We start from the raw sequence: 26558 nt of genomic DNA, 5'->3' as shown, positions 1-26558 counted from the left end.
TAAATGTGCTCTGTTAATGATACAATAACTTTTCAGCTGGGAAAGCGATACGCTTAAAATGTATGTATGAAATAAGAGAATTCTCTTACTGTATTGATCAAGCTGGGTGTGGAGTTTGAAGATTAATGGATTTTGAATCCTTGTTGTTCATGCTACTTATAGTTAAGACGGTGTTTGCATTTTTGTTACAAACCACCTTTCTCAATAGAAAATATTCTGTGGGCTGAGCCTTAGTGTAAAAGGCCTTTTTTCTTTTGTACGAGTCCTATAAATCTGTAGAGAGAGATTTAAAGTGAAATTCTGGCCCCACTGAAGTCAGTAAGAGTAGCCATTGATTTCATGGGGCCAGAACTTCACTCAGTGACTGTTTTGATTTCCGAGGGTGGCAGTTACTAAGTAAGTTAGAGTTGTTAGAGTTACCAAGTTGTTTCTCGAGGTGTTCACATTGCTTCTTGTTTCAGAGCTCCTGCCAGCAGCAGCTTAGAAATAAGGATGGCAGGGTCTGGTATTGCCACCCTTCTGTGCTGCTGCCTGCAGGGCTGGGCTCTCAGTAAGCAGCCACCACTCTCCGGCTGCCCAGCTCTGAAGGCAGCAGCGCAGAAGTAAGGGGGGCATGGTATGGTATTGCCACCCTTACTTCTGCACCTCTGCTGGTAGGGCGCTGCCTTCAGAGCTGGGCACCCAGCCAACAGCTGCAGCCCAGCTCTGAAGGCAGCACAGAAGGAAGAGTGGCAATACCGTGACCCCCCTGCAACTCCCTTTTGGGTCAGGACCCCCAATTTGAGAAACCCTGGTCTCTCCTGCGAAATCTGTATGGTGCAGGGTAAACCCACACACAAGACCAGATTTCACGGGGGGAGACCAGATTTCACGGTCCGTGACATGTTTTTCATGGCCATGAATTTGATAGGGCGTCACATATAACTTTTATGTGCAGTTACTGCTCTTGAACAGAGAATCAGAGTAACTGCCCGTTTGGTCACTTTGACATATAACATAGGACCTGCCATACTGGATCAAACCCTTGGTTCATCTAGTCCAGTATCCTGCCTCCAACTGACCAGCACCAGATGCTTCAGAGGAAAGGTGCAAGAAGCTTCCAGTTGCCAGATGTGGAGTAATCTTCTCCCCCCAAGCATCTCTCATTCTAATACCTAATAGAGAGTGAAGCATGAAATTGTATTTCTCTTCCAAAATTTACCATTAACTATTAAAACTGTGACTATTTCTGCCCCCATAAATGTCCAATCCCTCTTTAAATCTTGCTAACTAGTAATTCCATAATAATAATAATAATTTGCAGTCTTCTCAAAATCTGACCTGGCACATTAATGCATTGTCCCCAGTCTCTGAAGGATGAAAGTTGTACATTGGTTAAAAATCAATACACGAACACAGAAATGTGTAAAAATGCCAAAGTTGGTTGGCATGCAGCTCTTTCGTTTCCGGTGTGCTATTCGCTTAGTCATGTTTAAGAAAATAATAGTTAAGTGTGGACAGGTTTGATTTGATTCAGTTCAGCTTTATTGTAATTTGTAACTATTTATTATGAGATTCAACAAGCAGTTTCCTTCCCCCGCACCAACCTTTCTTGCAATTTATTCATCTGCAGGGGCCTTTAAAAGGACGGAGAATTGAAGGCATCCAATATGAAGACATTTCCAAACTCCTTTGAGACTCAAAGCAATGGGTCAAAGCTGCCTCTTGGAAACATCAAATTGGTGTCCTCTATGCAGACACACGAGACTCTACTATGTCAGGGTTTTTAATTTGTGTATATAGAAAAAACAACCTCGATTTATGTAAAGACCACTATAAATCTGTTAACATTTGTGAGAATCTTGTCTAAACTGATTCTGTATCAAAGTTGTATTGTGTTGTAATATTTTAATTTGTTTTCCTTTTCTAAGATTAGGTGATACCTGTGTGCTGGAATATTTTACTTACTGAACTCTGTTAAATGTTTTATAAAATATCACCAGCTAGAAAGGGCCACTTGAGGCAGATACTGTATGGAACGTCGTCTATAGTTTGCATAACACACTTCTGGATCTGCTGCCAAAACAAAATTCTGGCTTTCGAACAAGCAAAGAGATTAAAAGAAAAGCAGGAAGGCAGCAGTGCTGTAGGGGATTATTTTTCTGGGTTTTGATGATGTACATAAGAATGGTTTGGTTTATTAGTTTTAAAGTGAGTGCAATAAATTACAGCAGAACCTGCTTAATCAGTACTCTGCTAAACCACACACCCAGTCAGGACCTGATCCCGGCATCCTCTGTGATCCCATTACCGATCACGGCTGGACTTGCCTCTGTAGCGACTCCAAGACTTAACCCTTAATTGGCATGATTTATGGGGCAGTTCACTTCTATGAACCTGGACAGTAAAGAAATGGCACACCTAGTTGTCGGCTCAGTTAATAGAGATGAAGTGATGGTTATGCTGGCATAGATTCCCCAGGGCCTAGTCCTTTGTTCACTTTAATGCTGCTTTCCTGCTCTATTGTGGATCCTAAATGAGTCACTTTTCTTTGAATAGTTTTTAAAACGTGTAACATTTTGTACAACACTTATTTTTAAAGCAATTTGTGGAATAAAAGCCCATCTCTCTCAGTACAATGTATCCCTTAAAAGCCTCTGGATAATCAGGATTGTTGTCAACTGGTGCTCCCTAGTGGAATCAAGCCAAGAGTCCAGATGCCTGTCTTGCTTTATTTGTTGAAATAACTCAAATGCAAAAACCACCATGGGAAGAGGATGAAACATTACATTTGGGCTGATATGCCTCTGATTAAATCTCATGTGTTCTTGGAACATGATATAGAAATTATCTTGACCCCAGCTAAAATAATTATGGAGAGCAAATCCCACGATTGGACACAATTGGGTTTTTAGATGCACTTGAGTCAGTGCTGATCTTCTCTTAGTAGTAGTTCTTCTGTAGCACTTAATCAAGGCAGAGGCTCTGTTGTGCCAGGCGCTGTACAGACCTAGGAAGACGCAGACCCTAACTGGAAGTTTAAAATCAACTGAAGACAAGAAGGGAGGGAGACAAGCAATAGGGGGTGAACGGGGAGGGTGGACGAGGGTAACTGGTAATAGTTACATGGCTTTGTTTTGTCATAACTTGATGGAGCTGAATCATTGAAGTGACTGGGGATACCAGAGGGAGAGATGTAAGAGGTGGTGGACAGGAGGGAGGGAGGCATTTACATGAGTCTGGCTCAGGCTGGAGGGGAGGTTTTGGGGGCGGGGAGAGGCTGGGTAATTAGGTGAGAGGATGGAGGTGAAGAGGTAGGGCTGGGCAGAAGGATGGGGATGCAGTGGGGGGATAATAGGAAGTAGAGCAGCAATCTTTCCTAACGATATAGACAGGAAAATGAGGGGAGCTGGTGCCCAGAGCACATCTCATTCGTTTGGAGAGGGATGGGGTAGTACCGGATTCTTCTTGGCTTGTGCTGGAGCTGCTGCTGGTAGCATATTCTGGGGGGGTTAGAGGCTGCCAGGGCTCTCCTCTGAGAGAGTCTTAGTTTTTAGCGGAGAACATTGGGGACAGTGTTCAGGGAGGGTTGGGGTAGGTTGGCTGGAGAATCCAGTGTTTAGTCTCTAACCTTCTGCTCTTTCTTGCCTCAGTAGTTTTAGGCTGAGCGAGTTGCCTTGAAAAGATCTGACTCTGGTGTTCTTGATTAACAAGCAAATCTCCTTCTTCCTCTAGTCTAATGGTTAGACAGTGCAGGACGCTGTGCTGATCTGAGCAAGCTGAAAGTTCAGGTCACCACGTTAGTAATAAGAGGCGCACTCACTGTCTTGCATGCTGTTGAATTTGTGGTCTCAAGGGGACCCCTGCCGGTGAAATAGTAGATTGCAGGATTTTTCATACATCCACTGCAATGATTTGTTTCTGAGAGAGCATTTCAATCGCAGATAAAATGGCTCCTTTTGACCTCCAGGAATAGAGGTGATGCACTGCAGAGCAGTAACCAAAAGTGGCTTTAAAAACAATCTGTTGCAGTTGAGTTTGTTTAAAGAAAGTTTTACATAAAACGATACTTCCCACTTGTTCAAAACTCTTTATTCCTCCCAGCATGGCGGAGAGCTAGACAGGTGGTGGCGTCCATGTTTTAGAGACAGAGGAAGCTAAAGTACAGAAAGAAAAATGACTTGCTCAAGGCCACATGCTAGAGTGGAGTAAAGCAAGGAAGAATTTCAAGAGAACCTGGCCAAGACTGGGCAGAGGTGGAGGGAAGAATTATGTGAACTGATTTCAAAAGCACTGAGCTATCTCATTAACCTCCATGGAAGCTAGTGGAGGCTCAACACTTTTGTCGATCAGCTTAGCTATTTAGGTGCTTAAATACCAATTCAGGAACCTAACTTTGGGTACCCATTTAAAAAAAATCTTGGGTTCCCTACCCTCATTCCTCGAGCCCAAATGGTCCACTCCTCCGTTTTGAAGCTGAACTCACACATTTACTGAATAATAATATACATATTTAAGAGGATTTTCAAAGCTGGCTTTTGAAACACTTGATGCTGTTACAGTATTTCCATTTACTGAATTGTGGCATTTCTCTTTTGTGTTGGGAACGCCCCTTGATTCCTTCCGGAAGGAAGTCCAGTTTATATTTCTGTGCAACACGACTGACATCTTCACTGTGAATTTTAATTGGTTAATATTGCAGAGCATGTGTGAATTTAGGTTTGTTTCTGTAGTTCCTCTATTTTGTATGCATTAAATAAAATTGGTATTGCCTACGCTGACTTGTACGATGCATCCGCTTCCATGTTGAAATGAAAGCCCAGCCCAATCCCGTTGCCCATGCGTAGTTGATTTCTTTAGTCAGGAAGCACGTTTAGAACTGGCTGTGCTTCAGTTAAATGGAAAGGATGACTATGGTGATAGAAATCCCATTGATGGAAGCGAAGCTTTCTGTGCTGGTGATTTTCTGTAGTCGGAGCGCAACCTTCTCCCTCGGTTACCTGATTTATATTCTTGTGTAAGTGGTATGAAAATTGATATGGACATATCATTCTTTAATGGTGGCTACATTAGCTAGCTTGCGGTGTTTAGCTGATGTGAAGTGATATGTAAGCACTAAATATCGTTCTGTATTTGATTGCCATAAACTACGAGAAAGAGAATACCTTTGCGTCACTTTTACAAGCCTTCTGAAAAATCTTTGTTGAAATATTCAATCGAGTGATAGCAACCCAAATCAGACATTGCAGGGAGGAGACAATACTCGATTCCAACAAGTAGCTTTATTATAATAAGCTTTTAAACAGGTTTATATTCATTACATACAGAAAAGCTACCTGCTGTGTTTTACCACATCGTACTTCACTTTGAAACACTCTTTCATGGAGCAATGGCCCCTTAAGTTAGATACCTGCTAGCCACCTGTCATTACATTCGCCTGCTTTGTTACACTGAGAATACCAAGGAGTCTGAATATTTGTCTGGGGGAGGGAGGATTTTTTTTTCTTTACAAATTGCTTGAGCCTGTAGCCGTTCAGGGGTTCTTCAGCAAGCTGTACAGGTGGGGAACAAGATAATCTTTATAGTGGCCATCAATGAAACCCTTCCCACTGTTGTGGACAAACCAGCAGTGCACATTGGTTCCAAACACTTGGTCTGTCCTGTAGTCCTTCTGCAACCCACTGCAATAAAGAGAGCAACAAAGACGATGGGTGGTGAGGGTACAAGTAGAAAAGGTAATGCAGCAATAGGGCCTGAACATCAATAGTCTGACTTTAGCAGGCGCTGCCTGCATGTGCCTAGGGCTGATCATCCGGCCTCTCCACTTGAATGATAGAAGATTCCTACCTCCATAAAAGCCTAACACAAACCAAACTGCAAGCTGTAGTAACCGAAGCTGTGTGATTGTACCTGCCTCCGTGGGGGATGCATTTCAGCTGCCATTTGGGGCTGAGCATGGAGGCAGCAGATGTTTGATGCCACCTCACCCATGTAAAAGAATAGTGAGAAAAATCAAATTAACTGGCTTTTGGAAGCAAAGCTGCAGTAAGCCATGCTGCTTGCTGACAGCCAGAGTCCGACACCCTTACATTAGGTAATACCTCTCTCCACAAGTAGCTCCGTTGACTCCGGAGGGACTGTTTGTGGAGTATGATACTACATGAGTGTCAGAATCAGGTCCTGACGACATAGACGATCTGTGCGGAGGAGCACTGTCTGTGCTGGCTGGAAGATACTCAACCTGAAGGATCCTACAGAGCAGGATTTCCATATTTGCCCCCCCCCCCTCTGCTCTATGCTACATGGAGAGAGTCCTTGCTGTCCTTTTATGTTTCATTCTCATGAAAAATAAGCTTCAAACCCCAGTGCAATGTATGTGCTGCTAACAAAGCTTCAGAACCGCTGAGTGGCAAGAGCAGGGAGAATGTAGGAAGCCAACTGGCCAGGTGTGTTCTGCCAGTAGGTGAAGTCCATATCTTTGACAGTGGAGTAAGGACTCAGTTGTGCCACCTTGGAGCACATTGAATAGTACTTTACTACACCCACAGTCCCGCTGATTACAACAAATAAGGTTGGCGCAACTGGGCCCTAAATGAATAAGCTAGGGCTGAAAGTTGTGTGTCTGCTGCCTAGGACAACTCTGCCATCGCCAGTATGAGGCGGAGATCTCTGCATCCTACTGCCTAGGATGGTAACAGTAGGGGCATAGCCAGTGGATTTCCATGTGGTGTTGGATCTCCTAGGATCTGGCCCTTTGTTGTGCATTCCTGCTCTGTAGGGACTGTGTTCTGTTTTGCATTCCTTGCTGGATTTGGGATACCTTGTTCAGAGCACATTTATTCTCACTTGCAAGCGAGATATAAAGCTGTACTAATTGGGAGAACTGTAGGTATTTCTGACTCCTGAAGAGGCATGCTACGGTCTTGTTTCCCCGGGGAAGGTAAAGGATATAACTGACAGGCTTTGCAATGTGTGTAAGTTTGTGCCAGACAAACTTCCTCCTAAAAGCCGGGCAGAGGTTTCCTGCTGAGTTGGCGTAGCCTAAAAGCAGCAGATTCGTAAGGAAATCCTGCTCTACTCTTACTGTTCAGAACTCCCTGGCCTCCCTACTTGCAATACAGTCCACGGAGGAGTCATGCTGCCATTAGCTCTCCCACCGCGCTAATCTCCTCCTGAGACCAGCATTACTTTCTGAACTAATATTCAGGGTGAAATCCACTGCATAGAGTAGCTGCTCCTTGGCTCCCAACCTGCACATCCTGGCACAGCCATGTATTTGCAGCAACACAGAGGGGTTTCCATGGACCCCCTAGTGCAGAGAGTACACCACCACGTAGCTGACTGCCCAACCAAGACTTTGGAGGACATAGGCAATGGGGGTTCCGTAGTTGTAACAAAGGGCAGAATTTAGTCAGTGGGTTTTTTATTACTAGTGGTGATACGCAAACAGGAAAGAACCCAGCTTGACTTTCAGTGCTATGTTGGATCTGCTGTGCTGACAGTTATGAAAAAAAACATGTTTTACTTGTAAGCAGAGGAAATTGGGGGGAATCACAGAGCTAAGAAGTCACTGTTAGAGAATGACTATGTAATTAGAGATATTTTCCTCGACTACATTCAGAAGGGAGGTTACCAAACATTTTAGGGCCTGATCTTTTTCTTGGCTGAGTTTATGCAGAATTCCTACCTGGTGACAGTAAGTTTGTGTCCTTTCACTTCCATGGTTGCTTCTGGTTTCCCTGGATCCTGACCAGGTCTTTCATTGTAGATATGCACTTCTGGTTCAGACATGAATTGGCCTGGCCAAAGAGAAGGTTAAAACTGCTCGCATGTCACGGCCTTCAGCCATCACATTTTAAGCCGTCGTGTAGCACATTTTAAAAATCAACAATCCCAAGCATGCAAATTGGTCTTTGTAATGCGCTGGGACCTTCCACGTTGTGGAGATAGGTGCTCTGCTTTAGAGCCACCTGACTGATTCTGCTTAAGCAGAGCGGGACTGGGAAGATCAGTAAGGCAAGCTCATACTGACTAGTTCTGTTCTGCTGTGGAACTTTCCTAGGGATTCCTGAATTTTAAAAAGGGTGATGAGGGTGTTTTGTTTTTAAAGGTGACTTGCACAGGAAAGAACCCTTCCATCTCAGGGTATCCCCCTTTACTGTGGTATGGAAATGGTTGTCAGGTAAATTAGATTTGCAGAGGGCAAGATCTCCAGAAGGTATCAGGAGTCTTCTGCTCTTCCCCCTTCCCTGAGAGAGGGGACTCTGCTGGGGAAAAACATAGATGTGAGATGTGTGTGTGTGGGGGAGAGGTCATTAATTCTTTCTTCTGCTCCTCTCCCCTCACCAATTGGCTGCGATGGGGAGCTTTGGTCACAGAGCAGATGCCCTGCAAGTGGTCAGACTCCAGATCAGCCTGGCTTATTCTATAAATTCATTCCACAGTTGAACTGTGGGGACCGAGAATGATTCCTCTTTGGTTTCCACATGCTTCATGCTGGGTTTGGTGAGTCGCATAGTCGCACAGAAGCACCGAATTGGGGTTGTGACCATTCACTGATGTACAAAGAAAGGTTTGTCTTAATGGCTAAGTCTATCCACTGACTTGGTCACACCTTCTATGGTGTCTCCTATTAAGTGGCAGCAAGTAAATAATTAAATCACCTTGGAACTAACATACCTAACTGCTCTATTACTTTCCTTTTTTCTGTCCTCTGTTCAGATCATAATGTCTTTGGGGAAGGGGCCTTATCTTATTACATGCCCTGTGACTATTGATGCACTATCATAAAACTGAGCGTTGAGCTCTGGAAGTCAAGTAGATATGAAAGGCCACCTGCTGACCACACTGCTGGTTTTGGCATAAATGAGGGCAGAATTTGGCCCTAAAATACAGGGGGCCAATCCTCTGCTCCTGTAAATCAGCATAGCTCCATTGACTTTAATGGAGCTACCCCCACTTACACCAGTGGAGGATTTGGCCCAGTGTTTGAATGTTGTTAGTTTAAGAACCATTCGGGTCCTAAAGGAAGATTTCTCATGGGAAAGCCAATTAATTATTTTGATAGAAAGTTAAACAACACTATTCTAGATACGGGACTTTTTTCTCCTCTCGTTGATGATTTCCTTCTTCCCCAGCACACAGAGTTCTAGCCAAAACCAATGGAATCAGATCCCTCCTCTTGCCACCCGGCCACAGGTCTTTACCTATCAGCCCATGTGCACTGGGTGAGAACCGGTTTGTAGGGGGAATGTAGATCCCTAAGAAATCAACGTTGACCGGGTGATTCTTCCACACGCGATGAAGCAAAACAATGAAGGACATTTCCGTGTCCATGGCGATAGTGACACTGCGGTCTTTCTTCACAGACACAAGCAGCCTAGCGGAAGCACAAAACAGAAATGAGAGCCGCGTCCCTGGTTCAGCTGAGGAACTTCGCTTGTTGTGCACAATGACGTGTGAAGAATGCGGTACCTAATCAGTCCCAGTTTTTAATGAGGATTTACAGAGCTTTCGTTACCGCCCAACAAATCCGTGCAAGGGTGAGTGTGATAACCCTCTCCTTTTTCACATTTGGAAACTGAGGCAGAGAAGTTCACTAACTTGCCCAGCTCTATATAGCAAATTCAGTGGCAGAGTCAAGATGAGAACTCACAAGTTCCTATTGCCTAGCACCGGGCTCATTCACTATGTCAATGTAGGGTCAATACAAAAAAGATCAAGGTGCCTTTATTATTCATAAACATAAACTGTTCATAATGGCTTCATTGTTGAGACCACTGCTAATCACACTGATTGCTATTATTTCTTGGTGCTGTCCCCATTAGTTTGTTGCATCCATCCATTTCTCCCGTTATACTTAGACTGTAAGTTGTTTGGGGGCCGGGACTGTCCTTTTGTTTTGTGTTTGTACAGCGCCTAACACAGTGGGGGTTTGATCCCTGATTGGGTCCCTGAATTCTACTACAAAACAAATAAGAAATATTAGCATCTATAGCCACAGTGACAACTGAGCTACTTAGACACATACAGCTGCTCAGTGGATGAACCAGGACATTATTCTCTTCATTTTGAGGAAGAGATTAGAAAGCCAAGCCAGGCTCATTTCCCCAGGGATGTTCAAGGGTAATTCTTGCCCTCAGATCCACAGGGATAGACATATTCCAAATAGTTTCCACAAAGTACATTGGAAATGCACCTCCTCTCACCTTTTCCGAATGATGCTTCCTGTGTCGGACCAGGACAGCGCGGTGCTGTAAGAGCCGTCTTTCAGAGTGATCATCTCTGTGCTGATCTCTACTTTCAAGCCTTTGTTTTTGAAATAGAATCCAATTTTGCCAAAATAGGTGCTCAGTTTTTTATTCTCAGGCTTCTTGGCCCCAATGAGCTGCCCGTTGACCACGATCCCTATGAAAAGTAGAGTATGTGATGTTTTCCATGAGTTTGCCATGTAATCCAGAGACTTATTCAAGTCATAGGAGACAAACAAATCACAAGACCTAAAGTGCTTTGAGCAGAGAAGACCATTTCCCAATGCACAGTTTTTGGACTTAGTTATTAATTTGATTTCCTGCTTGGCCCCAAAGACGACTTTTCTTTTTTCCTTTCTCTATCTCCCGCTGCTTTCTTCTTTGTGCTCAACTGAAAGTGCAAATGAAAGAAACGCCGCCCCACAGCGGCAGGTTTCAAGTGGAATGGATAAGATATTCTTGGTGCATCTGCAGAAGTCTATCCACGTCTATCCTCTAGATCAGTGTTAATGGAACACATTAGATATCATTAATTCTATTGTCTGCAAGTGATCCACAGTGTGTGCTTGTGTAATCACTGCAATTTACCAGCTGATCACGACCTTGCAGGCATGTTATGGTGCTCGTTTGAATTTCCTAAGATGGTAGCAGCCAGGGTTGTGAGACGGTGTGAGCTTTTTCTATTTTACATCTAAGTACATTTCATCTAACTGCCCAGGCTCACCCATTGCTCAGTCCAGTGCCAGCTGGCAGTCTAGGGACTGTACTGAGTTGCTGCTGGAAAGCTACGAATAGACTACCTGTTCAAAACCACAATCCAGACAGGGACCAGCAATGACTGCCAGCTTTGACAGGCAAAGAGCAATCCTGGGAAGCCGTACGTAGGAAGACGTTTTCCTGTAGATTGCTTAATGTCAATGTTATGTAGAGAACGTTACAAGCATCACACCAGTTTCCAGGGAACTGATACCACGCTCCGACTTAGTATTCACATTATTGAGATTAAGCCCAGCAAGCTTGTTCTGCAACTTGAGGATACTCTAATGCTGATTTCATTTACATCTACATAAACCAGGGGTAGCGGCATTGAACTCCATCTCAGGTCAGAGGAAAATTGGCTTGATTAGAACTGACAGCAGTCAGTAAAGCAAGAATCATCACAATGAACCTGGTACATATTCCTTTCCCCAAACCATGGCCTTTCAGAACCTTTGGGATGCATAGTGCTATATAAATGGAAGCTATTCATGTTCTCTTACCAGAATCAGGATCTGAAACCAAGTTCAGGATCTTTCCAGGCTCTGAGTCAATATTGAAGCAGATGTTCTCCTGGCTCTTTAGCAGATGGATGATGAAATGTGGGTCATTGTCAACTAAGGTACAAAAATAAGTGGGGAATAAAAAAACAAAATGAAAGTAGGGGTGTGATTACTTGTATGAGATCTGAACAGTGTTTCCTCACTGCTCTATAAATGTAGTTCACTACCTATGGACATAGATAAGCACAGCTACTTTTATTCGCCAATTTCAAAGTGCTTCCACTCTACAAAGTTAATCAATTATCCCTCAACACCCCTGGGGAAGGAATAAGTAGAAGTATCCACTTTTGATAGATGGGGAAATTCCCAAGCAATCCTTACAGAGGCCTGTTACATTTTTTTTAAATGAACCAGAAATCCCCATAGGTCTGTGATGGGGTGTATAAACCCTGCACTGGTGATGAAGGGGTTAAAGAGCAGCTCTGGGCAAGGTTGGCTCCGCCCTGCTGGCCCTGCCAGTCATATCAAGAGTGGCATAAAGGCTTAAAAGCAGGACGTTCCCAGCAGTTGCTGGCCAGCCTTGGGAGACAGCAGATGGCAGCTCTACAGCTCCCAGGGGAGACTCCTGGGAGCCTTCCGGGGTACTGCCCCCGGGAAGGCCATTTACCAGCCCCACTCTAAGTCTGCAAGAAGCCAATGCTGGTATACTGGCTAGGAAAGGTAGGTTTGGCAAGCCACAGGATGACCCACTAGGCAGTTGGCACCGCTACCTTCTACCCCTTTGGGGGTTAGAGAATCTGAGACCATACTAAAGGGACTCGGGGAGTGGGAGCCAAGGGCCCCATCCCTTTGTGTCATAGAGACCCCCTACTTTGGTAGATGTGGGCAATCTAAGGATTTTTCAGTGTCTGTGCAGTTGGAGGGGCCTGCCAGCACCCCCAGAGCTGTGACAAGGTCTCATCCTTTTAAAGAGAGGATGCTGCATTCCCAGCCTCGGCGTCTAACTCACTGCATTGAGTTACAGGGTTAACTGATGAGCTGCCAGCTGGAAAACACCGTGTGCTCCATTGTGAATGTGAGAGTCTGAGCTACCTTCTTTTAAAAAGCTGGTATCCAGCAGGTAATGCTAGAGATGGGACTGGGGGAGGTGTGGGGATCAAGCCATTAGTCAGAATAAGGACATAGGATGTAGAGATGGGTCCCAGCTCTGAAGTTCGGATTTAGATCTGAACTTTGCCCCCAGCTGATTGGGGGGCAGAGTGAGGGGGTTCAGCTGGGGGCAAAGTTCAGATCTAAATCCAAACTTCAGAGCTGGGACCCATCTCTACATCCTATGTCCTTATTCTGACTAATGGCTTGATCCCCACCCCTCCCCCCGCCATTCAAGCCAATGGGAGTTTTGCCATTGACTTCAACAGGAGCAGGATTAAGCCCCTAAATACAGAATAATGCAAAGAATTGCCAGTGCAGAGAACACACCTGAGTCAGGAGCTGGACTCTCTTGCTCATTTTTTCCCTTTCCAAAACAGTAAGTTTAACTATTTCAAAGTCTAAGATTAACCCTTGGCCTCGCCACTGAGCACGCCTTCAAACGGGGGCTGACAGTTACTGTTGCATATGTCTGCATTGTCATTAAGCGATTGCAGACGATGGCTCTCCCAGATCGTTTGCGTAAGTTAGACATTAAATCATGGCAGAGACCCAAGTGTTAACGAGACCCAGCAGCCTTCAGAGAATCCAGAGATCCTTATCTACCACACAACATTCATGCTGTCATTTACAATGGGAAATAACTCTGGAAATAATGTTGCATTAGCTTTGCAACTACAGATGAGCCAGAAAGAGAGCCTTTTGGACTGACTGTGACTCCCAGTAGCAGATGGCAGGGAAGATCTATTAGATCATCGAATCCATCCTCATGATTATCCATAAGGGTATACTTTCTAGGGCTTTGTCCATTCATGCTTTAAACCACATAAGTGATGCACCATGCTTGTAAAGAACTCCTACTTATCTGGGTGCGATACAATGGTGCCATGGATATTTTGAGTGTAACTTTGGGGTGTCTGTAACGACCCTCTGCATGAGTTCTGAATAGGGTTTGAACTTGAGAGCACCGGCCTCTACTGGCTACAGGAATAGCTGGATTAGTTGGTAGCAATCGTTGACTGTTATTCTCCAGTGGAGTCACTAGATGAGCATGTGATGTCTGTTTTACCAAAGCAAAATGTACACAATACTCCCCATTCCAAAAGCAAACTCAGGGCAGTTGAGAAATCTCGCTGTACAGCGTTAGGGCAAAGCACCTTTATTCATCCGCTAGGGTTACCATAACCCAGCAAGCAAAAAAGAGGACGGGAGGAGCCCTGCCCCTGTCCTGCCCTAGCCCCGCCCCATCCTGCCCTAGCCCCGCCCCTGCCCCTCCCACTCCCCCCCTGAGAACCCCCAACCCTCCCCCCGCTCCTTGTCCCCTGACTGCCCCCTCCTGGGACCCCTGCCCCTAACTGCCCCCCAGGACTCCACCCCCTACCTAAGCCTCCCTGCCTCTTGTCCCCTGACTGCCCCCTCCTGAGACCCTCCCCCCATCCTAACTGGCTCCCTAGGACTCTACCCCCTACCTGTACCCTGACTACCCCAACCCTTATCCACACCCCCACCCCCAGACAGACCCCTGGGACTCCCACGCCCCATCCAACCACTCCCCAGCCCCTGACAGCCCCCCAGAACTCCTGACCCATCTAAACCCCTCTGCTCCCTATCCCCTGACTGCTCCGATCCCTCTCCCCACTCCTGCCCCCTGACAGCCCCCCCGCAGAACTCCCCCCCACTCTTGTCCCCTGACTGCCCCTTCCTGGGACCCCTGCTCCTAACTGCCCTCAAGAACCCCACCCCCTACCTAAGCCTCCCTGTTCCTTGTCCCCTAACTGCCCCCTCCTAAGACCCCCCCCAAATGCCCCCCAGGACCCTACCCCCTACCTGTACCCTGACTGCCCAAAACCTTATCCACACCCCCAGAAAGCCCCCCCGAACTCCCAACCCCCCCGTCTCTTGACTGCCCCCTCCAAAACCTCCCTGCCCCTTCTCCGACCCCCTGGCCCCCTTGTTGTTGGCCTTCGGTTCGCCTAAGGTCTCTGTGAACTTGCTCAGGACCTGCCTGAGCCGCTGGGCAGCAGCAGGGGAGGAGCTCCAGACTGCCGGAGCCGATCTGCGATGCAGGGAGGGAGGGAGGGAGGAGGAGGACGTGCTCTCTCTGGCTGAGTGTCGGAGCCCCATGTAAGTGACACCGTCCGGCCGGCAGCACTGTTAGCCGCCCGTGCTCTGCATGGGGGGTAAAGTCCAGACATTTACAAATTCCCTCCGGACGCTATTTTTAGCTTAAAAAGCCGGACATGTCCGGGGGAATCCCGGACGAATGGTAACCCTATCATCAGCTTCAAATTCATTGACGCCAAGGCCAGAAGGGACCACTGTGATCAGGCAGGCCGACCTCCTGTATAGCATTGGCCATAGAACTTCCCCAAAATAATTCCTAGAGTAGGTCTTTTAGAAAAACAGCCGTCCTTGGTTTAAAAATGGTCAGTGATGGAGAATCTACCATGCCCCGTGGTAAATTGTTTCCAGGGTTGATTAAATACACTGGGGGGCAAGCCCCCACATTTACCAGTACAAGAGGTGCCTGGTTTTGACCAGACAAATAAAGTACTACCTTGCACATGAATCAGTACTAAATAAATACATCTCCCTAGCACATTTTGTTTTTTAGCACTGGTGCTAGTTTCAATGGAAATGCTAGCATAGACGGGGCTCAGCTATTCTCAGCACCAGGCCATTTAGACTCGGGCCTAAACTGACTCGGGCGATCGGCCGAACCTGAGGACGCTGCAGGTAAACAAACCGTCCCGGCCCGCCAGCAGATTTCCCTGACGGGCTGTGTGCCAAAGGTTGCCGATCCCTGCTTTAGAATATGTAGGCCCAAATCTTTGTGATCTGGGTGCTGAGAACAATTGCAGGGCAGCATCAAAGTGAAGAAATGAGGCTTTGAAATTCCCTTTCTGTAGCAGCCATGCAACAAATATTCGGGGTTTCTTTGCCTTTTCACTACGGGCAAGTTCAGATTCAGGGCCAAATCTGTATCCAGACGGAGGCCCTCTCTTGAGAGCATATGTGGCGATTTTGCACTGCTCTCAAACTGGAATGTGGGCCTCTGCCAGTGGAGGCCAGTGACCTCTGAAAGTGGGTGGGGGAAATGGCACGTCAAAACCAATGCAATGCAGTGACTGTCCCTAGGTGAATGGAGAGCAGGCAGTGCTATCTCCATCCATTTGGATAAACGGGCCATTTGGCTTCTTCCGCCGTTGCTCTGTTCCCCCGGCCCATACACACACACACACACACCTTTGTATACAAGAGCTGTACTAAGCAAAGCAAGAGGGAGGAAAGCAGACAGACAGCCCACCGTCTTTTACCTGAGGTTATGTGAGTAGATACATTTGGAGCCTTGAGATTTAATGGATGCTTTGCCGTAGGTGTGGGTTTCGCCCAGGGTGGGATGGACTTATCAAGGCCATTGGAGGCTACACCTAAAGTACCTGTTTGTGAAGAGGTTACATGACATTGGAAATTAGTAAAAATGGCTGCACTGATAAAGGATCATCGTAATTTTCACTTTAGCACACAATGATCGGGATTCTGATCCAATTTACTGCAGGAGACTTATGCCAGATTTACCCGGGTGTAACTGAGATCAGAATCTGGCCGATTTACAATTAAGGGTTTGCGTACATGAACATTTAGTCCATGGCAAGCTGGGGGGTGAATCTATCCCACACTAGGCTGCGGCACAGGGTGTACATGTGGACCCTGCTGACGTGCACTAACAGCTCCTTAATGTGCTTTGATCTAGTCCCATTTCAAAGTGGACTAGATCAAAGTGCACTAAGAACTGTTAGTGTCTGTTGGGGGTCTGCACAGACACTTAGGCTGTGGCTACACTTGCAACACATAGCTAACACAATGAAGGTATGATTTCTCCTGCTTGTGTCCGTATACTTGCTCTAGCTCTCCTCGAGCTAGTGTGAGCATGAATAGCAGTGTAGCCGGGGTAGTATGGGCAGCAGCAGAGGCCTGGCTTAGCTGTGCCAAGTACAAACGCACCTGGAACCGCTGGGTACATACCTGACATGGTTAAGCCACCGTGCTGCTGCCGCCGCTACCCATGATCCTGCAGTTACACTGCTAAGTGCCTGGCAGGCTAGTGCAGGGTAGATTCACACCCCACTTTGCTGTGAATTAAATATTCAAGAAGACAAGCCCTTAATGTGCTCAGTGTGAGAACTATTTTTGAAACTTAGGGCCTGATCCTTTAACCTTTACTCACATGAATAGGCCCCGATTAGGCAAAGATCTTCAGCATGTGCTGTGGTTCAGCGCTTTCCTTAGCCTTTAGGCATGCGAGAAATAAGTACTGAGGTTATTTTGTACACTCACCCTAATTCAGAGCTTACTCGGTGGTTACTCAGGCAAAACTCCCACTGGTACAGCTCGATGGGAGGTTGGCTTGAGATAAAGAATGAGTTAAAAACTATACAAGGAGCTCAGAATTTTGCCCCACATTAATGCTACTGCGTATTAAGCAATGGAAAAATCCAGCATACAGTCTAGTCTCACAATAGCATAATAATAAATACGTAATTAACCAGTTCTTTTCAAAAAATGAGTGAATTCAATGTTGGCGAAAGACTGTGAAGCGCGTCTGGGACAGGACTACCTAAGGCAGAAGCCAGTCTAAACCTGGGTTGATTCTGGTTTATTCAAGGTATAAATGGCTATCTAGTCCATCCCGGGTAAGTGCAAGATTTTTTTCTTCAACCCACTGTATTTTCTACAGCCGTCAGTGTAGGACTGCTATGCGAGAGCGCTTATGGGTATCATCCTCTCTTAGGGGGTCCCTTGTAGCTCAACGGGAGTTTTGCCACTGATTTCAGTGGCAACAAGATCTGATCCTTAATGTCTAATGTAATTGGGAAATATGTTAGCACACTGAAAGAACAATGGCCCCAATGTTAATATCAATTACATCATCCAACCTCCTAAGTAAAGCAAACCATGACCTGGAGAAATCAGCTGATGCAATGTATGCGGAATTCCCATTGTAATAGGTTTAGCAAATGGACATGGGTAGAGGTGCGCAGACGTGGTGAGCCATAGCACATGGTATAAATAAAAATCTTTTCATTCTACATGGATCTCAGTTGAGGATTTACAATGTAAAAGAAAAACAAATTAACCAACTGTAACATCTTGCAGACTTAAAAACTGCATTTGATTTCAGTAGGATGAGGACACTTTTGATATCTTTCCAGCAGTCTGAGAACGCAGGAGGGATGGGCCTGGAGTTTCTGCATAGTTATAAACAGTTCTAAAGTGAAAGGCAAAATTGACCGTGCTGTGGCAGCTACATACGTTGCTTCCCTTTCATCTCAATCTAGCAGAATATCTCCTGTTTAGTAACATGATAAATCACCATTCGCTATAGCCTCAGGGAGTAATATTTGGTTTTCAGTGCCTCATTTTCACCACAGTTCAGACATTTTCCTCCAATAAAAACATACTACTATTACAGACCACTGAACAGCAAGAGCGCAACATAATAATAAAAATACCTAGCTCTTTTCATCTTCAGATCTCGTAATGCTTTACAAAGGGTGGGGGCGGGGCAGTGTCATTATCCCCATTTTACAGATGGGGAAACTGAGGCACAGGGAGAGGAAGTGATTTGCCCAAGGTTACTCAGCAGGTCAGTGCCAATGACAGGAATTAAACTTCTGCATCCCAGTCGAGTGCCCTATGCTGATAACGGCTGTTAATATAGTCGGTACTGGATTTGTCATCTGGCTTTGCAGTGATGAATGAATAAATTAAGAGCCTGACCAGTGCCCACTGAAGGCAGTGGAAAGGCACCCATTGACACCAATGGGCATTGATAGGTCAGGTCCTAACAGGACAAACAAGCCCCGCCCCCTTTGGCCCAATGGAAGGCTGCTGTAAAATGGGGGCTGGACAGTAACAAAGGAAAGAGAGCACTCTGGAGGACTAATGAACGAAGACACTCTATCTTTAAGAGAGCTCCAGTTCCAGTGGTCTTGTGACCTACCCACAGCCATCTTGGAGACCCCAAACAGCCGCACCATGACACAATCAGCTCCTCTATATAAGTGGAACACAGGGAATAGACCAGGGGTTCCCAAACTGCGGGTCAGGACCCCTCAGGGGGTTGTGAGGTTATTACATGGGGGGTTGCGAGTTGTCAGCCTCCACCCCAAACCCCGCTTTGCCTCCAGCATTTGTAATGGTGTTAAATATATAAAAAAGTGTTTTTAATATATAAGGGGGGTCACACTCAGAGGCTTGCTATGTGAAAGGGGTCACCAGGACAAAAGTTTGAGAACCAGTGGAACAGACGTATCTGTTCCTACAACAAATAAAGCGGTGTCATTGTAGGTTTACAGAAATGCTCAGACTGGGCAAATGTGGTGCAGTCAGTCCCCACCGAGGGTAACGCCGACAAAAAGGGTATGTTGAAAATTTAACTGTACAAGAAGCTGATGGTTTAACTGCCCATTTAATTCAGGGCCTTTCCCTTAAAATACAGATCCCCGCATGAGCACTAACGTAGGTTGTCTCAGGGCACCATGTTAGTCTGCACAAGTGACAATGAACAGCTCATTTCCACTGCAAGTTGGTTTTTTAAACGCCAAAAAGAGCTTGACAAATGGGGCAGATGGAGACACCCACCTGGGCAACAGCCTATTTTTTGGTCTTGTGGAGAATCTGCCAGCATTCTCTCATTCCCTTCAGGATTCTCTATCAACATGGCCGTGAAAGGGGTCACGATGTGGTGGTCGAGCGACATCTGTAAGATGGATCTGGTGATGTTCCTTTTCAAAGCAGCAGTGGGGGCCAGGTTTCTGTGTTGAAAAATAAATAGACCCCCTTGTTACCAGCGGTGCAGGGCAGCTGCTGCTTAAATCAAGGCCGTGATCCTGGTTCATCCTAAACAGGGGAATCAGAAAGGTAGGAACCAGCTAGGACCTTGGGAATGTGAATGGCAAAGATTAAAGTTCCAATCCAAAGCCCACTGAAGTCAATAGTGAGACTCCCCTTCATTTCAATGGACGTTGGATTGGACCCAAAGAGCCTGATCCAATTTCCACTGGTTTCAATGGGGCTCTTCCTGTTGACTTCAATGGGAGATGGAGCAAGGCCTAGAAGAACAAGGGGCCAAATCCTTTTACTCTCGGTCTTTGTTCATTAACTTCACTCATTCAATCCATGTTAATAATAATATATGGAGATATACCTATCTCCTAGAACTGGAAGGGACTTTGAAAGGTCATCGAGTCCAGCCCCCTGCCTTCACTAGCAGGACCAAGTACTGATTTTACCCAAGATCCCTAAGTGCCCCCTTAAGGATTGAACTCACAGCCCTGAGTTTAGCAGGCCAATGGTCTACCACTGAGCTATTTCTCCCTCCCTCTTCAGACCCGATAGACACCACTGACTCTGCCGCCAGAACAAGCTGAACCAAAACCTTATGCCTGCGATTAGAAAGGAGGGGGAAGGAGTGAGAACAAGGGTGCGAAGGTGGAACGCTCTTTTGTTTACATTTATATTCCACATTTGTACAATAAAAGGCCTGATCCTGGGAGGTGCCGATAACCCTCATCTCCCAGTGACCGCCAGGGTCCTTTCCGGGTCAGCTAGGTCCCTATCAAAAGTCCCCGTCTGGCATTTCTCCCCACCTCTCAGCTAGGAGCTGGTTGATGGTCAGATAGGCCCACAGCTTCTCAGTGAATTTGGGGTCGGCATGCGGCTCTTTCTTCAGGAAATCATCCAGTCCCTCAACATCTGCCAGGGTCTCCAGGACTAGCTCGGCGTTTGACTAAGCGATGAATGGAAGATACCAAGATCACAGCGTGAGCCGGTGAAATGAAGCCGTCGTATCGCGCCACCCCCACCGCCCCCGGATCAGGACCCAGACAGACCTTTAAAAACCGGGGTCCCCTTGTTAGGAGTCTGATCCCCCACATATTTAGAAAGTGATTCTGCTAACAGGACAGCATGAGTAGGGCTGAGTGAAGGGGGTATATTGCACCTCCCCCCCACACCCCGTCAGTGATCATGTCACAGCAGATTGAAAAAGCCGGAGGAACTCTCCCTGCACTTACCAAGGAAGAAGGGGAGCTATAGGTGCTACTTAGGGTGGGAGTGAGGAAGAGGGTGGAGAGCTCTTAGCAGAGGAGAGGGAGCTGTGCTGAGCAGTACACCGCTTACAGGAGAAATCCTGCTCTCTCCTCTATGCTCGCCCCGGGTCCTGCCTGCACTGGAGCCGGGACAGTTCTGCTGAGTGAGCAGGGCAAGCTCTGGAGAGCCTGTGAAGTGTGAGACCATCCCTTGCACAGGGCGGATCCCATCTCCGGTGGGGGCATCGGGGAGGCTCTTTGTGCACACTCGCACAGCAGGGATAGTGCATCCCCGGCCATGGCCGCCCACACAGGGGAAGCAGCAGCTGCTGTGGAGTGGCTCCACACTAGCTGCAGAGGAGGATTGCACAGTGAAGGGGCTGAAAGCAGGGATGCGGCCTACAGTGAAGTATTGTTCTGGTATACGGTGACCTGGTCGAAAAGGGATCCTGGCGGCTCCAGGAAGCAGCCGGCATGTCCCACCTCCGGCTCCTACGTGTAGGGGCAGTCAGGGGGCTCCACACCCTGCCTCCTCCCCAATTCCCAACCCTGCAGTTTCCATTGGCTGGGAACTACAGCCAATGGGAGCCGCGGGTGTGGTGCCTGCAGATGGGGCAGCGCGCAGCCAGGGCCGGCTCCAGCATTTCTGCCGCTCCAAGCCAAAAAAAAAAAAAAAAAAGCCGCGATCGCAATCGCGACCAGCGGCGGCAATTGGGCGGGGGGGAAAAAAACCCGCGATCGGCGGCGGCAGTTCAGCGGCAGGTCCTTCGCTCCTAGAGGGAGTGAGGGACCTGCCACCCCGAATTGCCGCACGTGCCGCCCCTCTCCCTTGGCCGCCCCAAGCACCCGCTTGTTAAGCTGGTGCCTGGAGCCGGCCCTGCGCGCAGCAAAGCCGCCTGGCCGTGCCTCTGCGTAGGAGCTGGAGGAGGGACATGCGGCTGCTTCCAGGAGCTGCCTGAGGTAAGTGCCACCTGAGCCTGCACCCCGATCCCCTCCTGCACCCCAATCCCCTACCCCAGACCCGATACACCTCCTGCCCTCAGAACCCCTCGATCCCAGCCTGGAGCACCCTCCTGCACCCCAAGCTCCTCATCCCCAGTCCCACTGCAGGATCTGCACCCCCAGTCAGAGCCCTCACACACCCTTCACCCCAACACCTTGCTCCAGCCCAGAGCCCCCTCCCACACTCCAAACACCTCAGCCCCAGCCCGGAGCCCGCTCCTGCACCCCAAATCCCTCATCTCTGGCACCACACCAGAGCCCACACCCCCAGCCAGAGCCCTCACCCCCTCCCGCACTCTGAACTCCTCTTTTCTGGACCCACCCCAGAGCCCGCACCCCCTCCCACATCCCAACCCCCTGAGCCAGTCCGGTGAAAATGAGCAAGTAAGTGAGGGTGAGGAGAGCAAGTGACAGAGGAAGGGAGGATGGCGTGAGTGGGGGCGGGGCCTCGGAGAGGAGCAGAGCATGGGCCAGTTCTCGGAGGAAGGACGGGACAGGGGGCAGGGCAAGGGCATTCAGTTTTGTGCAAGTAGAAAGTTGGCAACCCTATTCTGGTACCATGTGTTACTATTAGGAGATTCTACTGAAGACAGGAATGGTGATAGGAAAGTGACACCCCACAGCCGTTGGCATAAACCCGCACAGAGCCTGGGGTACTGCAGACAATATGACCCATTCTACCCCTCATGGGGAGAAGGCTGTGCCCCTGCGAGCCGCAAGAACGGGTGTTCTCCAGGGAGCCTGACTCACTGATGTGGCTGTGATAATACTCTGCAGGTGCTGCACATTGTTGGCGTCAACCTTTCCTGCCACCACAATCTCCGACCCTCCAAAGTAGTTATCGAAACTGTTCTGGGTGACATCTGACACCGATTCCTGAGGATAGTTAAACTCCACTTTCTTGAGGAGCGGGGTAGAGACCTGATTGTAGAATTTCTGCAGTTGGAAAAGACACGGGGGGTAAGACTGTTGTGTTTGACACAACCCTCGCTGACATGCTAACGCAACAGCAAAAGGTACAAGCGACAATCTGGAACCCAACAAGGCCAGACTGCACTGTTTATTTTTCAGGAAATGCAATTCCCCTTTTGAATAGGCCTTGAAATGTCTGTGTATTTACAAAGACAGCTCCCAGTAAAGTCAATGGAAAGACTCAGGCCCACAGTCTGTAATGACAAACACCTAGTTTCTTCCAGGACCCAGAGGCAGAAGGAAGCGTGAATTCTGGTGCATATGGACCCAAATCCTAAAGCAGGTGTGAAGTCAACGAATAAGGACTTGATGATTTGGCCCTTTATTATTTATTGCTTATAGATGTGAGTCCAGGCTTCAAGCACTTTCCAACTCTATTGATCAGAATTTAGCCTTCATGACTAGACTCTTTCTCTATAGAGTTGGCTGAAGAGTAAAATCCTAGATCTGGACAGCCCTTAACACAGCTCCAAAAACCCTACTTTGCAGTTCAGAGTTTATCCCTATGGGCTGGTCTTCACTATGACGCTGCTGCAATCAATGCAGCAGGGATTGATTTAGCCAGTCTAGTGAAAACCCGCTAAATCGATGGCAGAGCGCTCTCCGGTCAACCCTGGCACTCCACCTCTCTGAGAAGAGTAAGGTAAGTTGACCGGGAGAGTGTCTCCTGTCAACGCAGTGCAGTGAAGACACTGGGTACGTCGACCTAAGCTACGTCGACTCCATCTACGTTATTCACGTGGCTGGAGTAGTGTAACTTAGGTCAATTTACCCCTGTAATGAAGACGAGCCCCTTGTTATAGAAGGTCTTGGGTTTACAGACATGATCGTTACCCTGTTGAACTCTCATGGCTAGTCTCTGCTTTCAGTGGGACCTGTGTGAACCAGGAGTAACTCCATTGCCTTCGAATGAGTTATTCCAGATTCACAGCTGGGAGCAGAATCTGACCCTCACAGTTTAAGAGGTGGAGGGAAGGAAATGCACCTTCATTTGGGAAGAGGTCTCCTGATTTCCAAAAATCCTCTGTGCCATTCCATGGTTGTCATGAGCAAGCCTGTCCAGGAAATCATAGTCTACATCGAATCCAATCCCGAGAGAGAACAAAGAGACATCTTCCGGTATGTTCTGTTTCACGTTCTTCTGGATTTTAGTCAACTTCAGCTCACCTTTAGGGGAGAGAGTGACTTTCAGTCATCTCCTGAATGGAGAACAAACCCTTCAACCCAATTAAAAATCCCCATATTCCTTGAATATCCTCATTGTCTGTAGTGGGAATGTTGGTTTGCTGTTGTAACAGATGGAGATGAATAGGACTGTTTTCATCTCACAGAACTATAGTTTCAGGCTCTCTGCAGACTCAGGAAGACACCACTAATAGTTTACACTTCAGTTCATGATTTTAAGATGCTCTTTGCAATCATGAGGGCTAGGAACGTAACTTTTTTTAAATCATAGAATCATAGAATATCAGGGTTGGAAGGGACCCCAGGAGGTCATCCAGTCCAAGCCCCTGCTCAAAGCAGGACCAATCCCCAAATAGAAACTTCAGTTGTAGAGCAGCCAGGGGTGACTTTTGAGGCAATTTGTGCAGTTGGGGCCCGATGCAAACCCCACTGAACTTAATTTTCTTTCTGCTTTATTCTTCATATTTAGGGGCAATTCCTGGGATGGAGCAGCTTCTTGAGGACCAGCCATCACAGTCTGGGCTGAGCTCTCTGGAAGAGGGGATTGCCTGTGTGATGGTTGTGATCTCCTCTGTTCCAGGACTGGAGTATGTATGTAAATAAAGCACATTACCCTTAGGATATACCCAGCCTCCATGTCACTCATTTCTCATCCACTAGGAAGCCAACCTGAAAAGCCCCAGAATTCCACTACCATTTGGCAGAGGGGCGACATGATGTCTGAAGCAGGACATGCTGGCATCGGAAGAAGGGACAATAGTATTTTCTTAACTTACTTGTAGAGTGTCCATGTGCTGGTTGTGTTTCTTAAGCCAATTCAACTGGCCTTTCATTTCACCTAATGCAAGATCCTTACCTACCGTAGGGTCGCCATCTGACACCAATATGATCATGGAGACGGAGTTAGGGTCCAACATTCCCATGTTGCTGGCTTCCTTTAGAATGAATATTGCTCGAAGAAGAGCTTCGTTGATGTTTGTACCTGGTAAAGAAGCGATAAAATGAGCATGTTTGCTACGCAGCGTTCCTTCTTGAAATAAAGGCTCAGTCCTGAGAAAATAATACATAGGAACATAAGACTGGAAGGGACCTGAGTAACTGAGTCCAGTTCCCTGCTAATGCCAGCAACCCTGTCATAGAATCCCATTCTATAACTTATCAAGCTCCATCTTCAGACTAGTTGGGTTGTTTGCCCCCACTGCTCCTATTGGGAGATTGTGCCCAAACTTTACTCCTTTGATATTAGAAACCTTCTTCTCATGTCCAACTTAAATTTATTCATGGCCAATTTAGCCCCATTTATTCTACCCCTCTCATGTATTTAAAGACAGGAATCATATCCCCTCTGAGCCTTCATTTTTCTAGGCTAAACAAGCCAAGCTCTTTGAATCACTTCTTGTAAGAAAGACCTGCCATTCCCCGATCACCCTAACAGCCCGTCTGTGCACCTGTTCCAGTTTGAATGAGCCTTTCCTGAACATAGGTGATCAGATTTGTACATAGTATCCAATTGAGGTCTGACCACTGCCTTGCCCAATGGCATTAATATGTCCACAGCTCCGGTGGAAATACATCTTAGGATTGCACTTGTGTTAGCCCCCAGGGACAAAGGCCTCAAGGACAGTAAAAGGCCTCCCCAGAAATAGATGCTGAGGGGTGTGGTGCATGGCCTTTTAATTAATCCCACTGGAGTTCCTTGCTTTAAGTATATTAGGTCAGATTTTGCTTGTTTATAGTGGAGTTACTCATTGAAATTGATGGAGTTGTCCCAGATTTACACGAGCATAAGTGAAAGCAGACTGTGGTCCATTCAGTGGGCCTGATTCACTACTGTATTACTCTGTTTTAAGGTGGGCTTCACCTAGGATTTAAAAATCCCCACCATACTTGGGAGAATTTAACCAAAAATTCCAAACCTTTGCACAAATGTCTATGAAAGGGCCAGATTCTGATACTGGTTAAAATACATTTTGCTTTGCACTCCTATAGCTCCTTTCCCTACAAGAAGCTCAAATGTGAATGAATGAAGCCTCAATGCCTCTGTGAGGTTGGGAAGTACTATTATTCCCCTTTAACAGCAGGGGGATGGAGGCACAGAGAAGTTAACTGATTTGCTCAGGGTCACATGATGAAATCCAGGGCAGAGCTGGGAAGAGACCCAGCTGTCTTGACTCTCTGTCATTGGTTTTAAAGCCAGAAAGGGACAATTAGAGCATCTCGTTTGACCCCTGTATAACACAGATGATGGAATTTCACCTAGTTACCCCCGTACTGTGCTTGATAATTTGTATTTAGCTATAGAGTATGTTCCAGAAAGGCAGCCAAGCTTGATCTGGACATCAAGAAATGGAAAATCCACTACTTCCCTAGATAGTTTGTTCCAATGGGTAACCCCACTCCCTGTTAGAGCCTTATTTCTAATCTGAATTTGTCTGGCTTCAGCTACCACCCAGTGGTTCTTGTTAGGTCTTTCTCCTGGACTAGATCAGAGAGCCCTGTATTGCCTGGTATTTTCTCCCTGTGAAGAGTCACCTCTCAAACTTCTTTTTGATAAGCTAAACAGCCTGAGCTCTTTCCATCTCTCATGGTAAGGCGTTTTCTCCAGCCCTCAGATCAGTTTAGTGGCTCTTCTCTGCACTCTCTCCCATTTCTAACATCCTTTAAAAACC

At 47.0% G+C, this 26558-nt stretch overlaps 2 protein-coding genes across 7 annotated transcripts in view; one reads left to right on the top strand and one right to left on the bottom strand.

Annotated features, from left to right (window-relative positions):
- Positions 1 to 2612, top strand: part of KIN (Kin17 DNA and RNA binding protein) — a 28869-nt gene extending 26257 nt beyond the window's left edge. For 5 of the 6 annotated variants that reach the window (XM_005291919.5, XM_065553105.1, XM_005291920.5 and 2 more), the window contains one exon: positions 1613 to 2612. In XM_005291919.5, coding sequence (XP_005291976.1) covers positions 1613 to 1675 — 63 coding nt within the window. In that variant the 3' untranslated portion in view covers positions 1676 to 2612. The remainder of the gene's footprint in view (positions 1 to 1612) is intronic. The other variant, XM_005291921.5, reaches the window with a different exon arrangement.
- A 2630-nt stretch (positions 2613 to 5242) lies between these two features.
- The window catches only part of ITIH2 (inter-alpha-trypsin inhibitor heavy chain 2), a 45703-nt gene continuing 24387 nt past the window's right edge, over positions 5243 to 26558 (bottom strand). Inside the window, exons 11-21 of the mRNA XM_008169579.4 lie at positions 24746 to 24871; positions 23690 to 23871; positions 22483 to 22668; positions 20290 to 20429; positions 19283 to 19455; positions 15955 to 16077; positions 11489 to 11602; positions 10188 to 10386; positions 9186 to 9358; positions 7667 to 7778; positions 5243 to 5660 (exon numbers count right to left, since the gene is read on the bottom strand). Coding sequence (XP_008167801.2) covers positions 5513 to 5660; positions 7667 to 7778; positions 9186 to 9358; positions 10188 to 10386; positions 11489 to 11602; positions 15955 to 16077; positions 19283 to 19455; positions 20290 to 20429; positions 22483 to 22668; positions 23690 to 23871; positions 24746 to 24871 — 1676 coding nt within the window. The 3' untranslated portion in view covers positions 5243 to 5512. The remainder of the gene's footprint in view (positions 5661 to 7666; positions 7779 to 9185; positions 9359 to 10187; positions 10387 to 11488; positions 11603 to 15954; positions 16078 to 19282; positions 19456 to 20289; positions 20430 to 22482; positions 22669 to 23689; positions 23872 to 24745; positions 24872 to 26558) is intronic.

Source organism: Chrysemys picta, chromosome 1 (assembly GCF_011386835.1).
Source record: "Chrysemys picta bellii isolate R12L10 chromosome 1, ASM1138683v2, whole genome shotgun sequence".
Classification (NCBI taxonomy): Eukaryota; Metazoa; Chordata; order Testudines; family Emydidae; genus Chrysemys; species Chrysemys picta.
This window is presented reverse-complemented; position numbering and strand designations above follow the sequence as displayed.